We start from the raw sequence: 21750 nt of genomic DNA on the forward strand, positions 1-21750 counted from the left end.
GGCCCCTGTTCCCAGCTACCACTTCCCACTACTGTTTATCCTCCTCCCCCCTTAACCTCTTCAGTTCCTCCCTCGTTTTGTCCAAATCATCCTGAAGGGCTCTAATTTTCTCCTCGTGTTCAGCTATAATCCTATCTCTTGAGCAAACCCTGCAAAAGAATGGAAGAGTCTTGTTTGCTTCCCCAATTCCCATGCCACTACAATTTCCCCAATGAAACCACCTGTCATAACAGCTGCACAAAACCCCTGAACTAACTTTCCTGCTGCAGCTCACACACTTAGTATCCATGGTAGTTTGGAAATTAGTTAAGAGATTTTACTAAGTGATAACAATAATATATTAAATACAGATGTAAAAGGACACTAAATATGTTTTGGAAACTAATGTGTAAGTAAACTATTAGCAAATGCACTTAAATTTGTGGTGTAGCACTAAATATGCGCGTTCAAAAATTAGACCGAAGCAGCCGAATGTAACCAAAACGAACTTTTTGCAATTACTGGAAGAATACACAAATAAAAGAAAAACCTTTTAATGGCAAGCTTGAAGAGCACACTAACGAATGTATTTAATCAGTTAATCTATAGCAAATGCACTTAAGATTGCGGTATTACGCTAAGTATGCGCACTCGTAAAGTAAAGCAAAGCCGCGAAATTTTTGTTTGATGGAAAATTTGCCAATGTGGTGGACATCGTTAGTGTCGATGTTTCACTGCACGTTTTTAGTGGAAAAATAATTTTATTGCAATTTATCTCACTGTATTGTGAGTGTTCACAATTGCTATGCAAACTACAATAAAGTATAAAAATAAAATAGCACTAACAATTACAAAAATACTAGTGGTGTCGTACCTTTTCCACTCGTATATTACACACAAAGAGGTTAAGAAGAAAATCAATATTCTGTGCATAACATAGAAGTGGGAGTGCAATGAAATAAAAAAACTACGTTCTCCAGTTCTTCCTTGGGCAAAGTGGGCTATATGTTCCCACATTTTGGTATTTTGATGACCTGTCATTAGAGGATGAAGTTGAGGAGAATAAATCTAAAATACTTGTGTCTTCTTTTTCGGCGTGAGGGTGAAGTAACTTTAAACAAATTCTTAAAAGTTTTACTGTCTACCAATGGAAAGTTGATGTAATCATCAGATTCCCAGAATTTAACAGGTTTTCATATGTGTATTTCTCTCTCATTGTAAACCATTGGACCAGAGTTGTGTTCTTCTTCTTCTTGCCCAGGAGGCCCGCAGTTCTTTTGTGGGTACTTGTGTGGCACGCACAGGGCCTCGAGTTACTGCAGCCTTTCTTCTCTCCCATTCTGCATTCCCTTCCCCATACCCACTACTTCCCCTCCTAGCTTCACCTCCTTCCCCACTCCCCCATCCCCCTAACCCCTCTTCCTTCCTCAGATTTTCTCTTAAGAAAAACTGGCTATTCCCTTGGTTCCATTATGGTTTTTCAATCTTGTGTTTAGTATTTTCACTCACCCTCCCTCTTCCCCCACGGCCCTGGCTTATTCTGGTCCCATTTGGGGTCAGACCTCCTCTTCGTAATACTGTTTCCGTAGTGTGAGCCCTTTGGGGAAGAACTTGGCGCGAGTTTCTCTGCCACACCTCACCCCTCACCCCCCTGCTAGGTCACCGAGCACACGCATCCAGTCCGTGTTGTGGGGCTGTTCTGTACCCATCTGGCTGAGCCCCCTGACAACGCAGGTATCACACTTCTGGTACCTGAGTTGTCACAGCCTCGCGTACACCTAGGTGTGGTCGCTCGTGTTTCCGGTGTGTCGGAACTCCTGACGACGACTGCCGTGCCGTGTGGCCCTCACTGCAGCCGGGTGGTGCCCACGGGGTGAGCTCGAGGTGGCTCGTACAGTGCAGATGCTCTGCAGATAAAGCGTGTTAAGCTCCACACTTCTGGCCACTCTTCTGTGGCTGTCTCTTCAGATATTCCCCTGTGGGTCCGGGGGTCAGAATAGGCCCGAGATATTCCCATCTGTCGTAAGGGGTGACTAAAAGGAGTCTCGCACGTTTTGGCCTTTATGTGATGGTCCCCTGTAGGGTTTGACCTTCATTCCTCAAAATTTTCCCAAAGAGCGAGCCAGTTGGGAAAGGGCGTCTTACGTGGTGCGTCGTGCATCGAGATCTTTAGCCCACTTTCTCGTCATCTTGTAGCAGTCCGGCTCATTTTTCACCTCTCGGGCGAGGACGCCATCCTGGGTGGGTTTTGCACCACGCATTATACTGTGTCGCTTTCTGCACTGATGGTGACTGTGGACGTCTTTGCACCTGTTAACCAGCGTGGTAGCCAGTCCGTTGTGGAGGGGCCGCCGTGTACCCTGTCGGTTGTAGCCCCCTGACCCCACTGGGATCTCTCTGCTGATGCCTGTGCCGTCAACTCCCACGTATGCCGAGGAGTAGATGCCCGTCACCCTGGGGCATCGGGACTCCCGGCAGTGGCTGTCCTGCCAGGTGTCCTTTGCTGTGGCTAGTTGGCGCCCTTGGGGAGGGCCCCTGGTGGGAGTGGGTGCATCAGGTTGAATGACACGTGATGAAGCGTAGTCCGTCATCTCTTGCCGGTGGTGAAACACTACCAGTCTCTAAGTGATCACGAGCTCAATTCAACACACAGAAGTATGACCCCAAGTCGTTCCTCTTGCAAGGAAGGGGTCCCTCGGGTCACACCTTTGACAGGTTTCTGCTAGTGGGAAAGATGACACCCGCCAGTGGCTGAAGAGCCCAAGAGCAGCTGGTCGTAGGGCTTCACTCTCATCCTCCGTCCTGGAGAGTGATTCGGTGAAGTCCTCCTGGCCAGGGAAACCCGAGAGAAATCGAAAAAGAAGACCCCCCAAGAACAAGGAAATTGCGGTGGCACCCACACCACCGCTATCTGCAAGCTCTGCATCTGAGGATGGGGTGGAGATTCTGGCGTCCACTGAGGACCTGGATCTCGCCGGTCCCTCAGACACAATGGATATAGACTGCTCGGGCAATAAGTCGGTGGCAGCAGGTCACCCCGAGGCGTAAATTGCCTCATTGAATGTTACGTGCTTTCCCAGTCGCACGATGTCATCCTCCAGTGGAATTGCGGCAGTTTTTTTCCACCACCTGGCTGAGCTACGGCAACTGTTAAGCCTTACACCTGCTATCTGCATTGCCCTCCAGAAAACCTGGTTCCCGGCAATGCGGACCCCTGCCCTCCGTGGCTATAAAAGCTATTACAGGAACCGTAGCGACTATAATAGTGTAAGTTGGAGTTTGCGTTTATGTCCTAAACTCGGTCTGTAGTGAAACTGTGCCCCTTCAGAACCCTCTTGAAGCTGTGGCTGTCAGAATAAGGACGACGCAGGAAATACCTGTCTGCAATATATATATTCCTCGAGATGGTGCAGTACCCCTGAATGTATTAGCTGCACTTATTGGTCAGCTCCTTAAACCTTTCCTACTTCTGGGTGATTTTAACGACCATAACCCATTGTGGGGTGGTACCGTGCTTACTGGCTGAGGCAGAGATGTCGAAACTTGACTGTCGCAATTCGACCTCTGCCTCTTAAATACATGGGCCGCCACACATTTCGGTGTGGCTCACGGTAGTTACTCGGCCATTGATTTATCAATTTGCAGCCCAGGACTTCTCCCATCTGTCCACTGGAGAGCACACGATGACCTGTGTGGTACTGACCACTTCCCCATCTTCCCGTCACTGCCCCGGCATCAGGCCCACAGACGCCTGGCCAGATGGGCTTTAAACAAGGCCGACTGGGAAACATTCACCTCTGTCCCCACTGACTCTCTCCCACACGGTAACATCGATGTGATGGTTGAGCAGGTGACTACCACAACCGTGTCTGTGGCAGAATACGTAATCCCTCACTCTTTAGGGTACCCTTGGCAAAAGGCAGTCCCTCGGTGGTTGCCGGAAGTCGCTGAGGCAATTACAGAGTGCTGGCGAGCTCTACAGTGACGTAAGCGGCACCCTTTCCTAGAGCAGCTGATAGCCTTTAAGCAGCTCTGTGCCCGTGTACACCAGCTTATAAAATGGTGGAAACTGGAGTGTTGACCATTGGGTGTCACATGCCACCTTCCCGAACCTGGATGAAGATCAGACATCTTTTTGGGTACCAGACCCCAACAGGTGTCTCCGGCATTACCATCAATGGCGTGCTATGTACCGACGCAAACACGATTGCCGAGCACTTTGTTGAGCACTGTGCTCGAGCCTCTGCATTGCAGAACTACCTCCCAGCCTTTCGCTCCCTCAAACGGCGGACGGAAAGTCCTCTCATTCACTATGTGCCACGGTGAACCCTATAACGCCCCATTTATGGAGTGAGAGCTCCTCATCGCATTTGCACAATGCCCCGACACAGCTCCTGGGCCGGATCGGATCCACAGTCAGATCATTAAGTCTAACATTACTAAGCTTTTTCACACCTCTATTTTACCAAGCAGGGTATTTGGACTACCCCAAAAGATTTTTGTGTTTTATTGTAATATTTGTTCTCAGATTTCGTTATTTCCATTGAATGGGTTTATTTAGTATTGAAAAACAGCCTTTCGGGTTATTAGAAGTATTTAATCAGATCGCAGATACAAAGTACAAAAAATTTTTTGTATCTTTCACTAAATTCAGTACTTGACAAACAGAAAATCAATAATCTATGTACCTCAAAAGTCACTGCAGTAAAATAACACAAGATTTTTTTCAACTTTTCAATCAAGTGCATTATTGCACTGCATGCACTCCACAGTAACAGTTTCTTCTCTGCGTATATTACAAACACGTTTCCTGCATGTTACACAACAGAGTCTTTTTTCTGATCTTCGTTTCTCTTGCAATCTTGACATCATTGTGGCATTGGTAACTTGGAACACTGGGTCAAGATCACTGCTGTAGGAATTGCAATGCCACTAGCTTTCAGTGCATCTTTTACATCTTTATGGAGACCGTTGTCAGTTCAGTCGTGAAGAGTTTACGTCGGCTTCGGTTATTCTTCTGCCATTCAGGAAATATTTGAGTCTACAGAATATATGCATTCAGTGGTGCAATATCTATCATTTCCATGAAGATTCTTAGTGGCCACCACCTCGTTCCTCTAACACAACTGTAATCTCTTGTCATTTTGTCCACGTTATCTACAGCACCTTTGGTTTTGTTCTAGTGCAGTATGATTTCAGGTTTGTGTTCACTTTCTTGACCACTCACTTGTCTCTCATTATGCTAAGTAGAGAGTAGTATTACTGCCTTTCCCTTCTTTGGAGCATAGGAAACTAGGTCAAGTCATTTGTGAAACCAGACATTAAAGAGTGAACTTCTCTCTTTCTGTTTGGCAAGAATTCCTTCAGAATCTCTTTCTTATTGGAACACAAGGTACATACCGATGTCGTGTTTCGTTTTAGTAGTTCAGCAGCCAATGGAAAACTGGTGAAAAAATTATCAGTTGTTATGCCATGACCGTTATTCAGAAATGGTTCCATCAGATCCAAAACAACTCTCTGTCCTTGATTCACTTCCCGAGTATTGTCCACCATTCCTGTGTAAATTTGGATCCCTAATAAGTAAGATGTCTTCACATCAGCACAAACCCAAACTTTAATGCCATACTTGGCAGGCTTGCTCTTCATATAAACCCTAAAAGAGCAGTTTCCTCGGTACATTGCTAAGTGTTCATCAATAGTCACATATTCATAAGAATAGAAGTTTGTGCACAAGTTAGACTGAAATTTGTCGAACACTACCCTGATGGCTTGTAGCTTGTCCTTGGTTTCTTCAATTCTCTGTGCTCTTGTGTCTCTGTTGTCAAATTGCAAGAATTTCAATATAGACAAAAACCGGTTTCTTGACATGGCAGCAGAAAAGAATGGTTGCCGAAAGGGAACATTACCGCCTCACAGATTGGAAGCACTTGTGCGATGTCCACGAGTTCGACCAGCTCCTACTAGAATTGCTAATACAGCGTACACTTCAGTTGCATGTCGTTTTGTTTGAAGAATGAGCTGCAGTCCACAAAGAAATTACTCGTTTGGCTTCCCTGTTCATTTCTTCTAGACTGATGCTCACGATTTCTGGTGAGATGAATAATAAAAACGACTCTGTTATTGTTTTGATTGTTTTTCCATCATTCACTGGGCCAGGTGTCACGTTCAAGATGTTGTGACGTCAACACCGCCCACCTTTTGGTGGTTCACTAGAAAATTGTTGTCCACTTCTAGAAACAAACAAATCTCCAGTGTCTTCTTAATTTTCTTCTTCTTCTTCTTCTTCTTCTTCTTCTACTTGTTCATGTGAATGTGTAGTGTCTTCTGATATTTCATCATCAGCTTCATCTGATGCTATGATATGGACTTTATCAAGAGGGTTCATATATTCATTCATTATCAATGTTCCATTAATTTTTATCGTCACTGACATCAAAACTGTATAGAATTTCCATGATCTCTTCGCTAGAAAGTCCTTTGGACATCCTTACTTGCAGATGAAATACTGACTCGTGTAATGTCAGCTCAACAGTGAACGTCAAATTCAACTCGACAATAGTAACCAGCAACAATAACAAACGTGGGATCTATGGCAAAACTCAACATTTTTTTGACGATCACTCGACTTTCTTGATTCACGCGAATATCGAACACAAAGAAATAGACCAATATGGCTAAAACTTGGTGTGCATTCTTTCCAAAGATGCTACTAACTAAACATGACCTCGATACGTGCCAGTGGTGCCGTCTCTCAGACTTTGCACGGACTTTTCAAATGCCCCTCGTATGCACTGAACATTTCTGGCTAAAATACATTCTAATCAATGCATGGCGAACATGCACCATCTGTGGTCTCACAGATTGCGATGTGCCTGAAGCCAGATGCTTATGTGCTGTCAGATTTCCTATAGTCCGATCCACGGACGATGGCGGTTCGCACACGTTGAGGCACGGACGAAGAGTGCATTGTTATCAATTCCAATCGACAGGTGCATACGCACGTGTGCCAGCTTTTCGCTTCAGGAAAGGGCATATCCTGCAAATTGTGTCCCTCCCTCGCTTATGCAGAATGAATCACGTATCACCACCATCAGCGATTACAACTTGCAACAAAGAGAGTAAAAATTCACTAAACAACGATCTGTTAGCTATGGTATTCAGAGCAGAGCACTCGGATCACTACCGAACGCTCATCGGCTGTCGGAGAGTGTGTGACGTAGGTTAGCAGAACGAGCCTAAACTCAACCGCCAATGTTCGTGACTCCAACTGTAATAGACATTTATTGAGCAATACGACCTTTCACAGGATACATGAGTGCCTTCTGAAGACAGGCTCTTTTGTGAAAAAAATCATTTCATTGTGGAAGACTGAAGGTGTTAGAATACTTGATATAGAAGATCAAGAACTACATCGTATTGAGGACAATAGTGGCAGCAGTACCAGAGAAACTGCAGAAACTGAGAATGTGAGCCATGTGACTGTGTGAAAGTGTTAAGGGAGCGCCCCCTTTACCCACAACTTCTTCAGAGACTGCAAGGTCTTACTGAAACAGATTTTCAATCCAGAAAAGCTTTTTATAGTTGGTTAGTTTCGGTGTGTGGTCAGTACTGACACTTCTGTCTACCACACTAGGCTGACAAAACAAATTTCACTACGAATGGTGTGCAGAATTTTCATGTACATATAGGAGGATGATGATCCTTATTGCAGTTTTGATAACTAGAGATCAACAACAGTTTAGCATTAGTGTAAGTGCTGGCATAGTAGAAGACAGATTAACTGAACCTTTCATTTCCCATGGAGTACTGACTGAAGCATCATTCTGTGAATTTTTAGTGCAGCATTTAAATGTTTTGTTAGAAGACGTTCCACTACACTTCCAGTGGGACACGGGTTCCGTGCATGGTGAGCCACCACCACATTTTGCTGTGCAAGCAAGAACAGTATTAAATCAGCATTTCTCAAATGGATATGTTGAGGGGCAACAACATCTTTGCCTGCTGTGCATTATGTTCTTTATTCACTGCATTTTTGTTTTTGGAGGCATTTAGTGGGCAATTCAAGACTTACTGCCAGTGTTGACGTTGTTTGCCAGTATGTTCGAGGAGGATTTCAGCAGATATGGCAGATGCGAGGAACACGGGAACGAGTAAGACAGTCCACGATACAGCATTTAGAAACATGTGTTAGAGTTAATGGTAGACATTTTGAGCATTTCATTTAGCCATTAGAAGACAACACTTGAAAAGAAAGAAAAAAAAAGCTGTTGAACCAAACTAGAAATCGGAAAAGAAAATGGCAGAAATGAACCAAACGTGTAACATAAAACAGTCTGTAACTAAGAAAAATTGACCATATGTAGTTATCTCTCAGCTTTTATTGCCCCTTTTTAGGTTCTGTATACATTCCCCAGGGCTTTCTGAAATAATAGTGAACATCCTATACGTAGAGCAATTGACTAGTGATAATACTGACATTACAAGGAAAGGTCTACCATGGGCATGTCTCGCAGTGTTACGATAAATCTGTAATGAAATATAAGTACTGTGCTTACATTACCAGGTTGTTCATTTCCCAGTTTTTATTCCTATTTAGTTACAGGTATGCCATGTTCACTTTATTTGGGAGACACAAATTTGTGATGAAAGGAGAGGCCAAGTATAGGTGTCCCCCTCAAAATACCATATTTGAAGCTGGTTGCAGTTCCACTGATATTTCCAAACTGTCCTCATTACCTGTTGAGAAAAGAGAGCAGACGTGAAGGACCAGCAGAGAAAAAAACTGAGGCTCAAAAACGAATGTCTAGCAACAGCACTGCAAAAAGGCCACGATGATGCTTTCAATTTGTTCTTTGGAAGAGTTATTATTTATTACATAACAAGGAAGTGGAATTCTACCTGCTCACAAAGGTTGTGACAGACATTTTAGGATTGTTGGAAGATGAAATAGACAAGTGTGAAAAGTAACTGTTTGAATTTATATCTGAACAAATTAGTCTTATAAATGGCAAAAAATCTTTTCTTCTTTACTGTTCTATATTACTATTATTTCCATGCTTAGAAGTTTGTACATAGTAGTTCACTAGTAAAAATGCCACATCCGAACAGAATCCGCAATAGATTTAATGTAAAGTTATTACAGGAAGAATCTGAGAGAAGCAATTTCCCATCATACATAAAACAGAAACTTCGGTATTTGGTTGTTGTCATTGTTTTCAGTGTGATGACTGGTTTGATGCAGCTCTCCACTCTACTCTATCCTGTGCAAGCCTCATTATTTCTGCATAACTACTGCAGCCCATGTCCTTCTGAATCTGTTTACTGTATTCATCTCTTAGTTTCCCTCTAGAATGCTTCCCCCCCCCCCCCCTCCCCCCCCCCCCCAAATACTTCCCTGCCCTCCAGTACTGAATTGGTGATTCATGGATGTCTCAGGACATGTCTTATTAACCAGTCCCTTCTTTTAGTCAAGTTGTTCAGTACCTCCTCATTTTTTATGTGATCTACCCATTTAATTTTCAGCATTTTTGTGTAGCACCTTATTTCAAAAGCTTCTATTCGCTTCTTGCCTGAACTCTTTACTGTCTACATTTCACTTCCATAGAAGACTACACTGCAGACAAATACCTTCATAAAAAAATTCCAACAATTTAAATCTATATTTGATGTTAGCAAATTTCCCTTCTTCAGAAATGCGTTTCTTGCTTTCGCCAGTCTACATTGTATATCCTTTCTGCTTAGACTGTCATCAGTTTTTGTACAGCCAAATAACATAACTCATCTACTACTGAAAGCATCTCATTTCTTGATCTAATTCCCTCAGCTTCATTTCATCTAGTTTGACTACATTCCTTTACCCTTGTTTAGCTTTTACTGACATTCATCTTATATTCTCCTTTCAAGACCCTGTCCTTTCCGTTAAACTGCTCTTCCAAGTTCTTAACTGTCTCAGAGAATTATAATGTCATCAGCAAACCTCAAAGTTTTTATTTCTTCTCCCTGGACTTCAATTCCTACTCCATTTTTTTTCCTTTACTGCTTGTTTAGTGTACAGATTGAATAACACTGGGGATAGGTTACAACCCTGTCTCACTCCCTTCTCAACCATTGCTTCCCTTTCACCTCCCTTGACTGTAACTGCCATCTGGTTTCTTTACGTGTTGTAAATACCATATTGCTCTATGTATTTTACCCTCCTACCTTCAGAATTTCAAAGAGAGTATTCCAGTCAACATTGTCAAAAGCTTTCTCTAAGTTTACAGATGCTATAAACATAAGTTTGCCTTTATTTAACCTACCTTTTAAGAGAAGTTGTAGGGTCTGTATTGCTTCACTTGTTCCTACATTTCTCCCAAATCCAAACTGATCTTCCCCAAGGTTGGCTTCTACCATTTTTTTTCCAGCCTTCTGTGTAGAATTAGTGTTATTGTTTTGTAACCATGGCTTATTAAACTGATAGTACAGAAATTTTCACACCTGTCAGAACCTGCTTTTTTTGGAAATGGTAGTATTAAATTGTTCTTGAAGTCTGAGTCTGTTTCCCTTGTCTCATACACATTGCACACCAGATGGAAGAGTTTTATCATGGCTGCCTCTCCTAGGGATATTGTTGATTTTGAGGGAATGTCGTCTACTCCAGGGACCTTGTTTCCATTTAGGTCTTTCAATGCTCTGTCAAATTCTTCTCACAGCATCATATCTCCCACCTCATCTTCATTGACTTCCTCTTCATATCTATAAGACTACTTAAAGTTCAATTTCTTCTATAGCCCCTCTATATTTTTCTTTCAGCTTTGTTTTCCTTTGCTTGCTTAGTACTGATTTTCCATCTAAGCTCTTCGTATTCATACACCGGCTTTCCTTTTCTCCTAGACACTTTCTGTTTTGGATATCTATGATGTTAATGTTATTTTGAATGTAGATGAAGTTGATCTAAATTCTTATCTGGAATACAGAGAGAGAGAGAGAGAGAGAGAGAGAGAGAGAGAGGGGGGGGGGGGGGGGGCGGGGCTACAGTTTCAGGCATGTAGTAGCTAAATAACTGCAACACTGTCTCATAAATGGTACCAGTCACAGTGTAGGGAGCAAGAAAATTTTAATTTTCAATGTTTTGTGTAATTATTCACTGAATGTCGAGATTTTAAATGCTGTCATAACCTACTCATTAAGATGTATAATCTGATGTTAAAATTTTAACACAATAAGATGAGTATTACAGTTAGTACTCTGTGTTTATCATGGGGAAGTGTAATGGACAGTATACAAACACCTGAAGTTACTTCATCCAGTATTTCAGAATGAGACGACTTAGCAACTTTCAACAAACTTCACAGATGATTTCAAACCTTAAGAATCTTTGTCATGCTGGCACTCCCCACAAAATGATGAAAGGAAAAAAAAGTTTGTCATTTACTACATTTTTGGTTTGTGCGAGAATGTCGCAGACATACAGAAGGAACTTAACTGGCAGACTCTTGGACAATGACATAAACCATCTCGTAAAAGTCTGTTAACATAGTTTCAAAAATTTCCTGTAAGTGATGGTTCTAGAAATACACACATAAAAAAAAAAAGTTTTGCATCACTTTGGCTCTGAGAGTTCCGGAACGTGTACAGAAAATTGGAATAGAGATCAACATAAACATCATTTCCACCCTTTTTATTGCTCATGAAAACCACACATTGCATGTTGTACCACCATACAGTGAGACCTGCTGTACACCCCGGTACCTCTAATACCCAGTAGCACGTCCTCTTGCACTGATGCATGCCTGTATTCGCCGTGGCATACTATCCACAAGTTCATCAAGGCACTGTCAGTCCAGATTGTCCCACTCCTCAACTGTGATTCGGCGTAGATCCCTCAGAGTGGTTGGTGGGCCACATTGTCCATAAACAGCCCTTTTTAATCTATCTCAGGCATGTCGATAGGGTTCATGTCTGGAGAACATGCTGGCCACTCTAGTCGAGCGATGTCGTTATCCTGAAGGAAGTCATTCACAAAATGTGTACGATGAGAGTGTGAATTGTCCTCCAAGAAGACGAATGCCTCACCAAAATGCTGCCGATACGGTTGCACTGTCTGTCGGAGGATGGCATTCGTGTATCGTACAACCGTTAAGGTGCCTTCAATGATGACCAGCGGTGTACGTCGGCCCCACATGATGCCACCCCAAAACATCAGGGAATCTCCACCTTGCTGCACTCGCTGGCAAACATTTTTCCAATGATTGTTTGGTTGAAGGCATATGTGACACTCATCCGTGAAGTGAACACGATGCCAATCCTGAGCGTTCCATTCGGCATGTTGTTGTGCCCATCTGTACTGCGCTGCACGATGTCGTGGTTGCAAACGTGGACCTTCCCACGGACATCTGGAGTGACGCTGCTCATTATGCAGCCTATTGCCCACTGTTTGAGTCGTAACACGACGTCCTGTGGCTGCACGAAAAGCATTATTCAACATGGTGGCGTTGCTGTCAGGGTTCCTCTGAGCTATAATCCTTAGGTAGTGGTCATCCACTGCAGTAGTAGCCCTCGGGCGGCCGTAGCAATGCATGGCATCGTCAGTTCCTGACTCTGTATCTCCTCCGTGTCCGAACATCATCACTTTGGTTCACTCCGCGATGCCTGGAAGCTCACAAATGCAGCATGTCCCCATTACTGATCCTGGCCCTTTGGTTCCAATTCAAGTGGAAGGAATGAAACAGATACCTTGAAGGTTTTATGACAAGCTATGCTGTGACTTCCAAGACTTGCACCATAGGGTTGAGAGCTGTAGAGTCCCCCTAAATAGGTCAGGTGTGCACTACACATCAGAGGCTGCTACTTGTAGTTGAGTGTGTGTGTGGGGTGCCCAGCAGTGCTTTATAGCTCAGGCAACTCCCCATCCAATCCAGATAATGATAGCTGTAGGAAATCCAGAAGTATTAGTGCAAGATTGGAAGAAATTCCTCTCACGGGTGAGAGTATTATGATCATAATGGTAAGCTGCCGGGACACTCGCAACGAAGTGCTAGAGTTTGAAGCACTCCTGAAAAGCAGTGAAGCTCACATAATAGCTGGTTGGAACCTGAAATGGATAGCAGTGAGCTTATTTGGGGAAAATTCAAGTTTATACCAAAAGGATAGGCAAATGGGAAATGCAGGTGATGTATTTGTCACAGTAGATAAAAAACTCAGATCTACCAAGATAGAAATTGAAGCTGCATGTGAGATTGTGTGGGCAAGAGTCAGTATCAGGTGTGGGCATAAAATAACTGGAACCTTCTATCGCCCACCAGAGTCAACTCCTCATGAAATCAAAAACTTTAGACATAACCCTCAGTTCAGTTGTATGTAAGTTCCCCACTCATATTGTAATCATTGGTGGAGGCTTCAATAATCCAACAGTTAATTGGGAAAATCACTGCTATGTTGGTAGTGGGCATGATAACCAGTGAAACTTTACTAAATGCCTTCTCCGAAAAAACTACCTACAATAAATAGTTAGGAACCCTATTCGTGGTGGAAACATATTGGATCTAATGACAACAAATAGACCTCACCTCTTTGAGGATGTCCACATTGAAACTGGAATCAATGACCAAGGCACAGTTGTGGCAACAATGATCATGAAAGCACAAAGGAAACCAAAACAAGCAGAAAGATACAGGGGTGACAGTTATTGAACTATATGAAATAAAATTGTCATAACTTCTGAACGGTTTGTGTTACAACGTTCGAATTGCACAGTTGGCTACGGGGCACGATGGAAATTAGTACGAGCTGTACGCTTTGGTTTAGTGACAAAGCCCACTTTCATTCTGAGGGGTTTGTCAACAAGCAAAACTTGCGCATTTGGGGGACTGAGAATCCACATTTCATGATCGAGAAGTCTCTTCGCCTTCAATGGGTGACTCTGTGTTGTGGAATGTTCAGTCACAGAATAATCATTCCAGCATTCCTTCATGGCATGATGACTACTGAATGGTACGTGAAGGTTTTGGAAGATGATTTCATCCCCATTATCCAGAGTGACCCTGATTTTGACAAGATGTGGTTCAGGGAAGACGGAGCTCGAATCCGTCGAAGCAGGTGTGTGTTTGATGTCCTGGAGGAGCACTTCGGGGACTGCATTCTGGCTCTGGGTACCCAGAGGCTACTACCGTGGGCCTCGATTGGCCACCGTATTCTCCGGATCTGAACACGCGCGACTCCTATTTGTGGGGCTATATTGAAGACAAGGTGTACAGCAATAACCCCAAAATCATTGCTGAGCTGAAAACAGCCATGGAGGGATCCTGGAGCAGGCTTCTTCCTTTAGGGTCTTAATGACACTCTGAATACTTCAATGTCAGTTTCCTCAACAGTATTTGAGAGTTGCATTGAACTGTTTTGAAGCTTTGATGTACGAGTTCTGAACTTCACTTACCATGAAAATAAAAATATAAAAAAACTGGGCTTGTGTCCTGCAGCAGACCGCTTCACCATTATTCTGTCCCTGACAGAGGAATTTCGCAGGCAGCCGACTGCTTTGCCTGGCCTCGGGTTGTGAGGTCTGCTAGGGAAGGTTTTGGCGCAACAGTGCATTCTGCATCCAGTAGTTATCCCTGTGTCCGCCAATTAAAATATTTATTCTTGTTATGTGCTTGTTTTTGATTTTTTGAAGCCCTTAATATTAATATATCCACCTGTTACAGTTATAGTCCCATCCGTTTGTTGGTTTTTGTTTCAGTACAGTAATATTTTCATATTGTTTAGTTATGTCGTCCTTCACTCATTCCTCAAGGTTTGAATCTCCCCAAGTTGACAGCACCAGTTCATTAATCACAAAGTTTTATTTGGTGATTCCCCCCCCCCACCCCCCCACCCACCCACCCCAAAAAAAAAAAAAAAAAATCGTCAGAGCACTTATCCAACCACTCTCTCATTAATATGTTTAATTTTCTTATTGTAGACAACGTGAAGGAAACTGCACATGGGCACGCCTTGTATCTGTCTGATCACACTTACGCTCGGCCTTGTCCTTCCAAATCGAAGACAAATTATGAAGATGTTGCAGATTCTAGCCCAAGTTGGACAGCAGAAAGACACCAGCTTGTAGCTAAAGGACCTAACGAGAAAGTCTCTCACTGTGGAAGTCCTGCAGTGCCAAGTTGTTTTGCAGAATTTGTAAGTATCATTTCATTTCATGTGTGTAATATGTCACAGTTATTCTGTGACATTTGTGAATGCACTGTATTGCTGCATAGTGTATTGTTACACCTGATAATTGTATTTACTTGCTTAAAGATGTCTTTTTCTTGTACATCTGTGTGTGAAGTAGTGATTTGAGAGGTTACAACAGGTCATAATCCACAAATACATACTCACTGTGAGAGGGTTCTGGGTGGCAAAAACTAATTTGTATGTATTAGTTCAGTTTTAATCTTGAAGTATTAATTACAAATTATTCTTCCTTACTCTTGAATTAACTTTCATTTGGATTACGCAACCACGACAGGTATACTCCCCGAGCAGAGGTATCATTACACTAAAACAAGCTAACATATTTTTCGCAAGAGTTTATATATTTACATTCTTGAGTGTATTCTCAATTGACGGCTCTTCATATCACATATTCTGACACTCCCCTTAACCAGACACTGCAGTGGTGGAAGTTCTGTGATGTGCAAGTGCTTACTGTGATGGGAAGCATCTGCTGGCTTACTCAAACTTCTCCAAACCGCACAAGGTGTATCCGAAGCAAATAATGCAAAGCAAATCAAATATTTGCCCTACCATATAATATCGTATGTGTAAAAATATGCACTTGCACATTAATTGAAAGCTATATTTTTCAAAATAACATTAATTAACAAGTTGTTTACTCATTTATAAATGAGGATATAGAATTTAGAAGTTTTCTGACTTTTAAAGGGAAAATATACTATTTAATTCCACAATAAATCTGTATGCTCACAACTATTTGTTTTAAATGCTTAGATGTTTTTATATTAATGGTTTGGAGATTTTAATAGGATATATGTTGTCCTGCATTTACATTTACACCTTTCCTCTGCCAATGCATATTCCTAGAGTAATCATTTAAAGCTGGTTCTTGAAACTTGGTTAATAGATTTTCTCGGGATGGTTTACATCTGTTTTCAAGAGGCCTCCAGTTCAGTTCCTTCAGTATCTCTGTGACACTCTCCCACAGATTAAACAAACCTGTAACCATTTGCGCTGCTCTGTATACGTTAAATATCCCCAGTTAGTACTATTTGATACAGGTCCCACACACTTGAGCAATATTCTAGAATCTGTTGCAGAAGTGATTTGTAAGCAGACTCATTTGTAGACTGATTACCCTGCCCCAGTACTTTACCAATAAACCGAAGTCTACCACCTGCTTTACCCATGACTGAACCTGTGTGTATCCCTACAGAGTGTTACAACCAGGTATTTGTAAGAGTTGGCCAATCCCATTAGTGATTCATTGATATTGTAGTCATAGGATACTGCTTTTTTTTGTTTTGTGATGTGCGTGGTTTTAAATTTCTGAACATTTAGAGCAAGTCTCCAGTCATTGCACCACTTTGAAATCTTATCCAGATCTGACTGAATATTTATGCAGCTTCTTTCAGATAGTACCTTCATCATCATCTCTCTCTCTCTCTCTCTCTCTCTCTCTCTCTCTCTCTCTCTCTCTCTCTCTCTCTTTGAGAGAGGGAATTCAGAGATACTAAATAATTCAGAATAGCTAGTGCTGTGTATTTGCTGTATTATTAGTTTTTCTTTGTCACCATTATTTAATATTCACAAATCAAAACACTAATCAAAACACTACTAGTATTTGGTCATGAATTATGTGAAATTTGAAATAAGTGAAATAATTTTCTGGAAGTGTTCTTCTACATGGCTTTGTAGATTCTTGGTTCTTGTCCTAAATATCACATGGGGGCTATTTGGAAAGTAAATACTGTAAAACACAGTTACGGTGCTAACAACGGTAGAATAACATTTTCACTGCACTGCCAGACTCGTACATAGTAGAGTGACACGGTTGTGCTGAAGTCACTCTCCCTCACACACCAGACAGCATTGAAACTTGCTTTCCGAACAGCCCTCTTCCAACAAAGGGGCGTTGTACATATGAACATTAGCGTATCAGAGTTTTTATTTTACATTTGTATTAGGTGCTTCGTTGTGTGTCTGGTATGAATGTTGCAGTGGATTTTAAACTAATTTCCAGATTACTAGAGACTGCTGACTTTCAGTATAGTTCAGAACTGAATGACAGTGCGATATTAAATCACTTCATTTTGAGGTGTGTGGCAGAGGGTACTTTGTGCACCACTACCATTTCCCCCGTCTCTGTTTCAGTCGTGAATGGTTCGCAGGAAGGAACATTGCTGAAAAGCCTCTGTGTGAGCTGAATCCCTCTAAATTTTTATAATGACAGTCTTATTGTGAGATATACATAGAAGAAAGCAATATATTGGTTGAAGAGAAACTGCACTTTACCCCATGTCCCTGTTGTAATCTCATCAAAATGTTTGAAAGGAATTGAAAAATTGCACACACACACAAGACTAAAAAGAAGAAAATCTTCGACAGTACTGCATGAAGACAAGTCGTTCTTAACATTTTCACCAAAAACGTCGACGAGTTTGTGACTAGTTTACTTCAAATCCTTACATGATACTGTAATAAATACAGGGTTATTACAAATGATTGAAGCGATTTCACAGCTCTAGAATAACTTTATTATTTGAGATATTTTCACAATGCTTTGCACACACATACAAAAACTCAGTTTTTTTAGGCATTCACAAATGTTCGATATGTGCCCCTTTAGTGATTCGGCAGACATAAAGCCGATAATCAAGTTCCTCCCAGGCTCGGCGCAGCATGTCTCCATCAATGAGTTCGAAAGCAGCGTTGATGCGAGCTCACAGTTCTGGCACGTTTCTTGGTAGAGGAGGTTTAAACACTGAATCTTTCACATAACCCCACAGAAAGAAATCGCATGGGGTTAAGTCCGGAGAGCGTGGAGGCCATGACACGAAGTGCTAATCACGATCTCCACCACGACCGATCCATCGGTTTTCCAATCTCCTGTTTAAGAAATGCCGAACATCACGATGGAAGTGCGGTGGAGCACCATCCTGTTGAAAGATGAAGTCGGCGCTGTCGGTCTCCAGTTGTGGTGGGAGCCAATTTTCCAGCATGTCCAGATACACGTGTCCTGTAACGTTTTTTTTCGCAGAAGAAAAAGAGGCCGTAAACTTTAAACCGTGAGATTGCACAAAACACGTTAACTTTTGGTGAATTGCGAATTTGCTGCACGAATGCGTGAGGATTCTCTACCGCCCAGAGACGCACATTGTGTCTGTTCACTTCACCATTAAGAAAAAAATGTTGCTTCATCACTGAAAACGAGTTTCGCACTGAACGCATCCTCTTCCACGAGCTGTTGCAACCGTGCTGAAAATTCAAAGCGTTTGACTTTGTCATCGGGTGTCAGGGCTTGGAGCAATTGTAAACGGTAAGGCTTCTGCTTTAGCCTTTTCCGTAAGATTTTCCAAACCCTTGGCTGTGGTACGTTTAGCTCCCTGCTTTCTTTATTTGTAGACTTCCGTGGGCTACGCATGAAACTTGGCCGCACGTGTTCAACCGTTTCTTCGCTCACTGCAGGCCGACCTGTTGATTTCCCCTTACAGAGGCATTCAGAAGCTTTAAACTGCGCATACAATCGCCGAATGGAGTTATCAGTTGGTGGATCTTTGTTGAACTTTGTCCTGATGTGTCGTTGCACTGTTGTGACTGACTGATGTGAGTGCATTTCAAGCACGACATACGCTTTCTCGGCTCCTGTCGCCATTTTCTCTCACTGCGCTCTCGAACGCTCTAGCGGCAGAAACCTGAAGTGCGGCTTCAGCCGAACAAAACTTTATGAGTTTTTCTACGTATCTGTAGTGTGTCGTGACCATATGTCAATGAATGGAGCTACAGTGAATTTATGAAATCGCTTCAATCATTTGTAATAGCCCTGTATTTGTACAGACATAGGCTACATCTTTTTTAATATATATGTTACATGGTGGGCCAGACGAGTGTATACGATGGAGCACGAATGTGTGCATATAACAACACCCCGTGATACGCACACCGTGTGTGTGCCCGCCATTCGATCCTCACTGGTTCGGAGCATAGTGCCGGCTATGTCAGTGTGAGTGGAGCAGTGCAAGGGGGACGATGGTGCTCACACTTAAGCAGCGGGCATTCGTTATGGAAAGTTATGTGACAGCAAAGTAGTGGAAGTGGTGCGATCGGTTGTTCCGTGTCTAAGTGCCAGCAGAGAGTGCCTTGCAATGCTTAGTCTGAAAACGACATCAGACGTGATCTGTTCTGAAGAAGTCAAAAAGCATTCCACAGCATGCCCGAACTCCAGAAAATGTGGCTGCAGTTCACAAGAAAATACTACCAAATCGACCCGATGCCCGTCTCGAGAGACTCGCATATCGTGTCGATCGTGCGGACAAATGCTCCACCTGCACCTGCACCTGCACGTGCATCCCTCTTTTTGAGTGTGTGTTGTTCGTGCATTACAATCAGTAGATGCTCCTCAGTGCCGCCAGCTTTGTGAGTGGCTGCTCACTGAGATAAGAGTAGTTACGTCAACTTACAGAATCGCAGGTTCTGGGCAGTGGAGAATGCTAACAAATTTCACAAAACACTATTACAATCAGGATGTTGGGGTGTGGTGTTCAGTGCCTGCGTACTGCATTATCGGTCCCATCTCCTTTCGTCAGGTGCCGACTTCGGTGCATTACGTTGTCAACATTTTGAAACTATTTGTCGCACCGTTAACAGAGGAGTAAAAGACCTGCAGTTACAGCCAATAGGATGGAGCAACTGCCCGTGCACCCGGTCGAACTTGGGAGCACATTTACACGGCCTTCACATCTGGCAGTGTTGTTACCAGAGGTCATTCTGGTCGTGGCCCTAGCTGGCTGGCCACCCTGGCCACCCAATCTGCCAGTGTGTGGTTACTTGGTGTAGAGAGCTCCCAGGTCCGAGGTGTATTGCAACAACCCTCATAGTCTTCCAGAACTGCAGCAACTCCAGTGGTGCAGCTTCGATCTGCCTTCAGCCTCTTGCTGACCGGGGCTCCGAAGTGCCAAGAGATGAATGGTGTGCACTTTCTGCTATAGTCTCATTAGTGCTGTGTTTCTTTGCAGCCTGGAACTCTGCTCTCTGGGCCACTTTCATCTGCCCCACCGTGTATATAAATATATATTTAAAATCTCTACTGTTGTATAAAGAAAGGACAGTGTTAAATATTGTTACCAAAAATCTCAGGAAGTTATTGACTTATTTACTTTCAATTTTTACACAGTACTCAGATATACACATGGATGGACATAGGTTACATATTTTTTAATATATATGATGCAGAAGTATTTAGGTACAATCATGCACGGGAAACATTTTTACCAAAACTCTAGAAAAGTTCCTGAACAATTTACTTCGAATTCTTACACAATACTCAATCAACATTTGATCTACATAAGCTATAAATTTTTACACACACCCTCAATCTTCCTACCACACCCAATAATCAGCTGCCAATATGCATCCCCTTCGTCATGCAGTACCACCCTGGACTGGAACAACTGAACCACATCTTTCATCACGGCTTTATTTATCACCACGACCTTCAATGGACATCATATGTGAGATCCTTCCTGCCCCTCCCGAAGTGGTTTTCTGTCGGGCATCCAAACTTGACAACAACCTAGTCCGTCCCTGTGCCAATCCTAATCCCCTGTTACAGGGATCATATTCCTGCATAAGGTCCTGGCGCGAGACCTGACCGATCCACTCACCACACATTTCCTGTTCGTCCTGTCACCGGCCAGTCATACTCCGTTAAAAGCTGGGCCACCTCTGAAGGCAGTCGTGTCACACAACAGCTCTGCTACAATCATTGCGCAACTTTTTATATTGGTACAATTACCAACCATCTGTCCACCAGGATGAATGGCCACTGCCAAACTGGGTCCAAGAGCAAATTTGACTACTCTGTGTCACAACATGCAGCTGAACACAACATGCTTAATTTTTATGGCTGCTTCACAACCCGGCCCATCTGTGTCCTCCCCTCCCCCTCCAGCTTGTCTGAACTGCGCAGATGGGAGTTATCTTTACAACAGTGTCTCTGTTCCCAAAATATCTCGGTCTCAACCAGTTGTGAGGTACAGTCCCCTCACCCTGCACCCAACAATATCACCTTCTCTCATTTCACATTGTCTCACCCGCTTTGTGTGCAGCTCTCTGCCAATGCACCCGCCGATCTTGTCCCCCTATCTGCTCCTCTCCTTTTTCATTTCCCATTCCCTCCCCGTCCCTCCTCCACAGCTTTCCAACACCACCTAGTCCCTGCTCACTCTGCCAGGCTGTGCAGACTTTTGTCCCTTGACGTTTTATGTTGAGTAGCAGTCTGTGTTTTCCATAATATTGTCGATATTCCAACCTGAACATTGCATTGTTTAAATTCTAGCGACAATGTTACCACACAGAGAGAGCAAGTATACGCCACGGTAATTACCACAGATGTGTACTTTTGAGGATGGCGATAATTGTGGAGCTTGTCAGCAGGTACCTAACACCTTTCCACTTTTGTGTTTCTTACATTAGGAGAAATGGAGAGGAAAGTCTGGTTTTTTTGGGCAATTCGAAAGATCACCAGTGGGATGTTGCTAGGTCCGGGTGCCTTTCTCGGTTTTACAGGATCAGCTACAT

The 21750-nt window shown here is 43.0% G+C and overlaps 1 protein-coding gene across 1 annotated transcript in view; it reads left to right on the top strand.

Moving 5' to 3' along the window:
- The window catches only part of LOC124720074, a 216059-nt gene that overhangs the window by 31531 nt on the left and 162778 nt on the right, over nucleotides 1-21750 (top strand). Inside the window, exon 3 of the mRNA XM_047245342.1 lies at nucleotides 14918-15132. Coding sequence (XP_047101298.1) covers nucleotides 14918-15132 — 215 coding nt within the window. The remainder of the gene's footprint in view (nucleotides 1-14917; nucleotides 15133-21750) is intronic.

This window comes from Schistocerca piceifrons, chromosome 11 (genome assembly GCF_021461385.2).
Source record: "Schistocerca piceifrons isolate TAMUIC-IGC-003096 chromosome 11, iqSchPice1.1, whole genome shotgun sequence".
In the NCBI taxonomy this organism is placed as follows: domain Eukaryota; kingdom Metazoa; phylum Arthropoda; class Insecta; order Orthoptera; family Acrididae; genus Schistocerca; species Schistocerca piceifrons.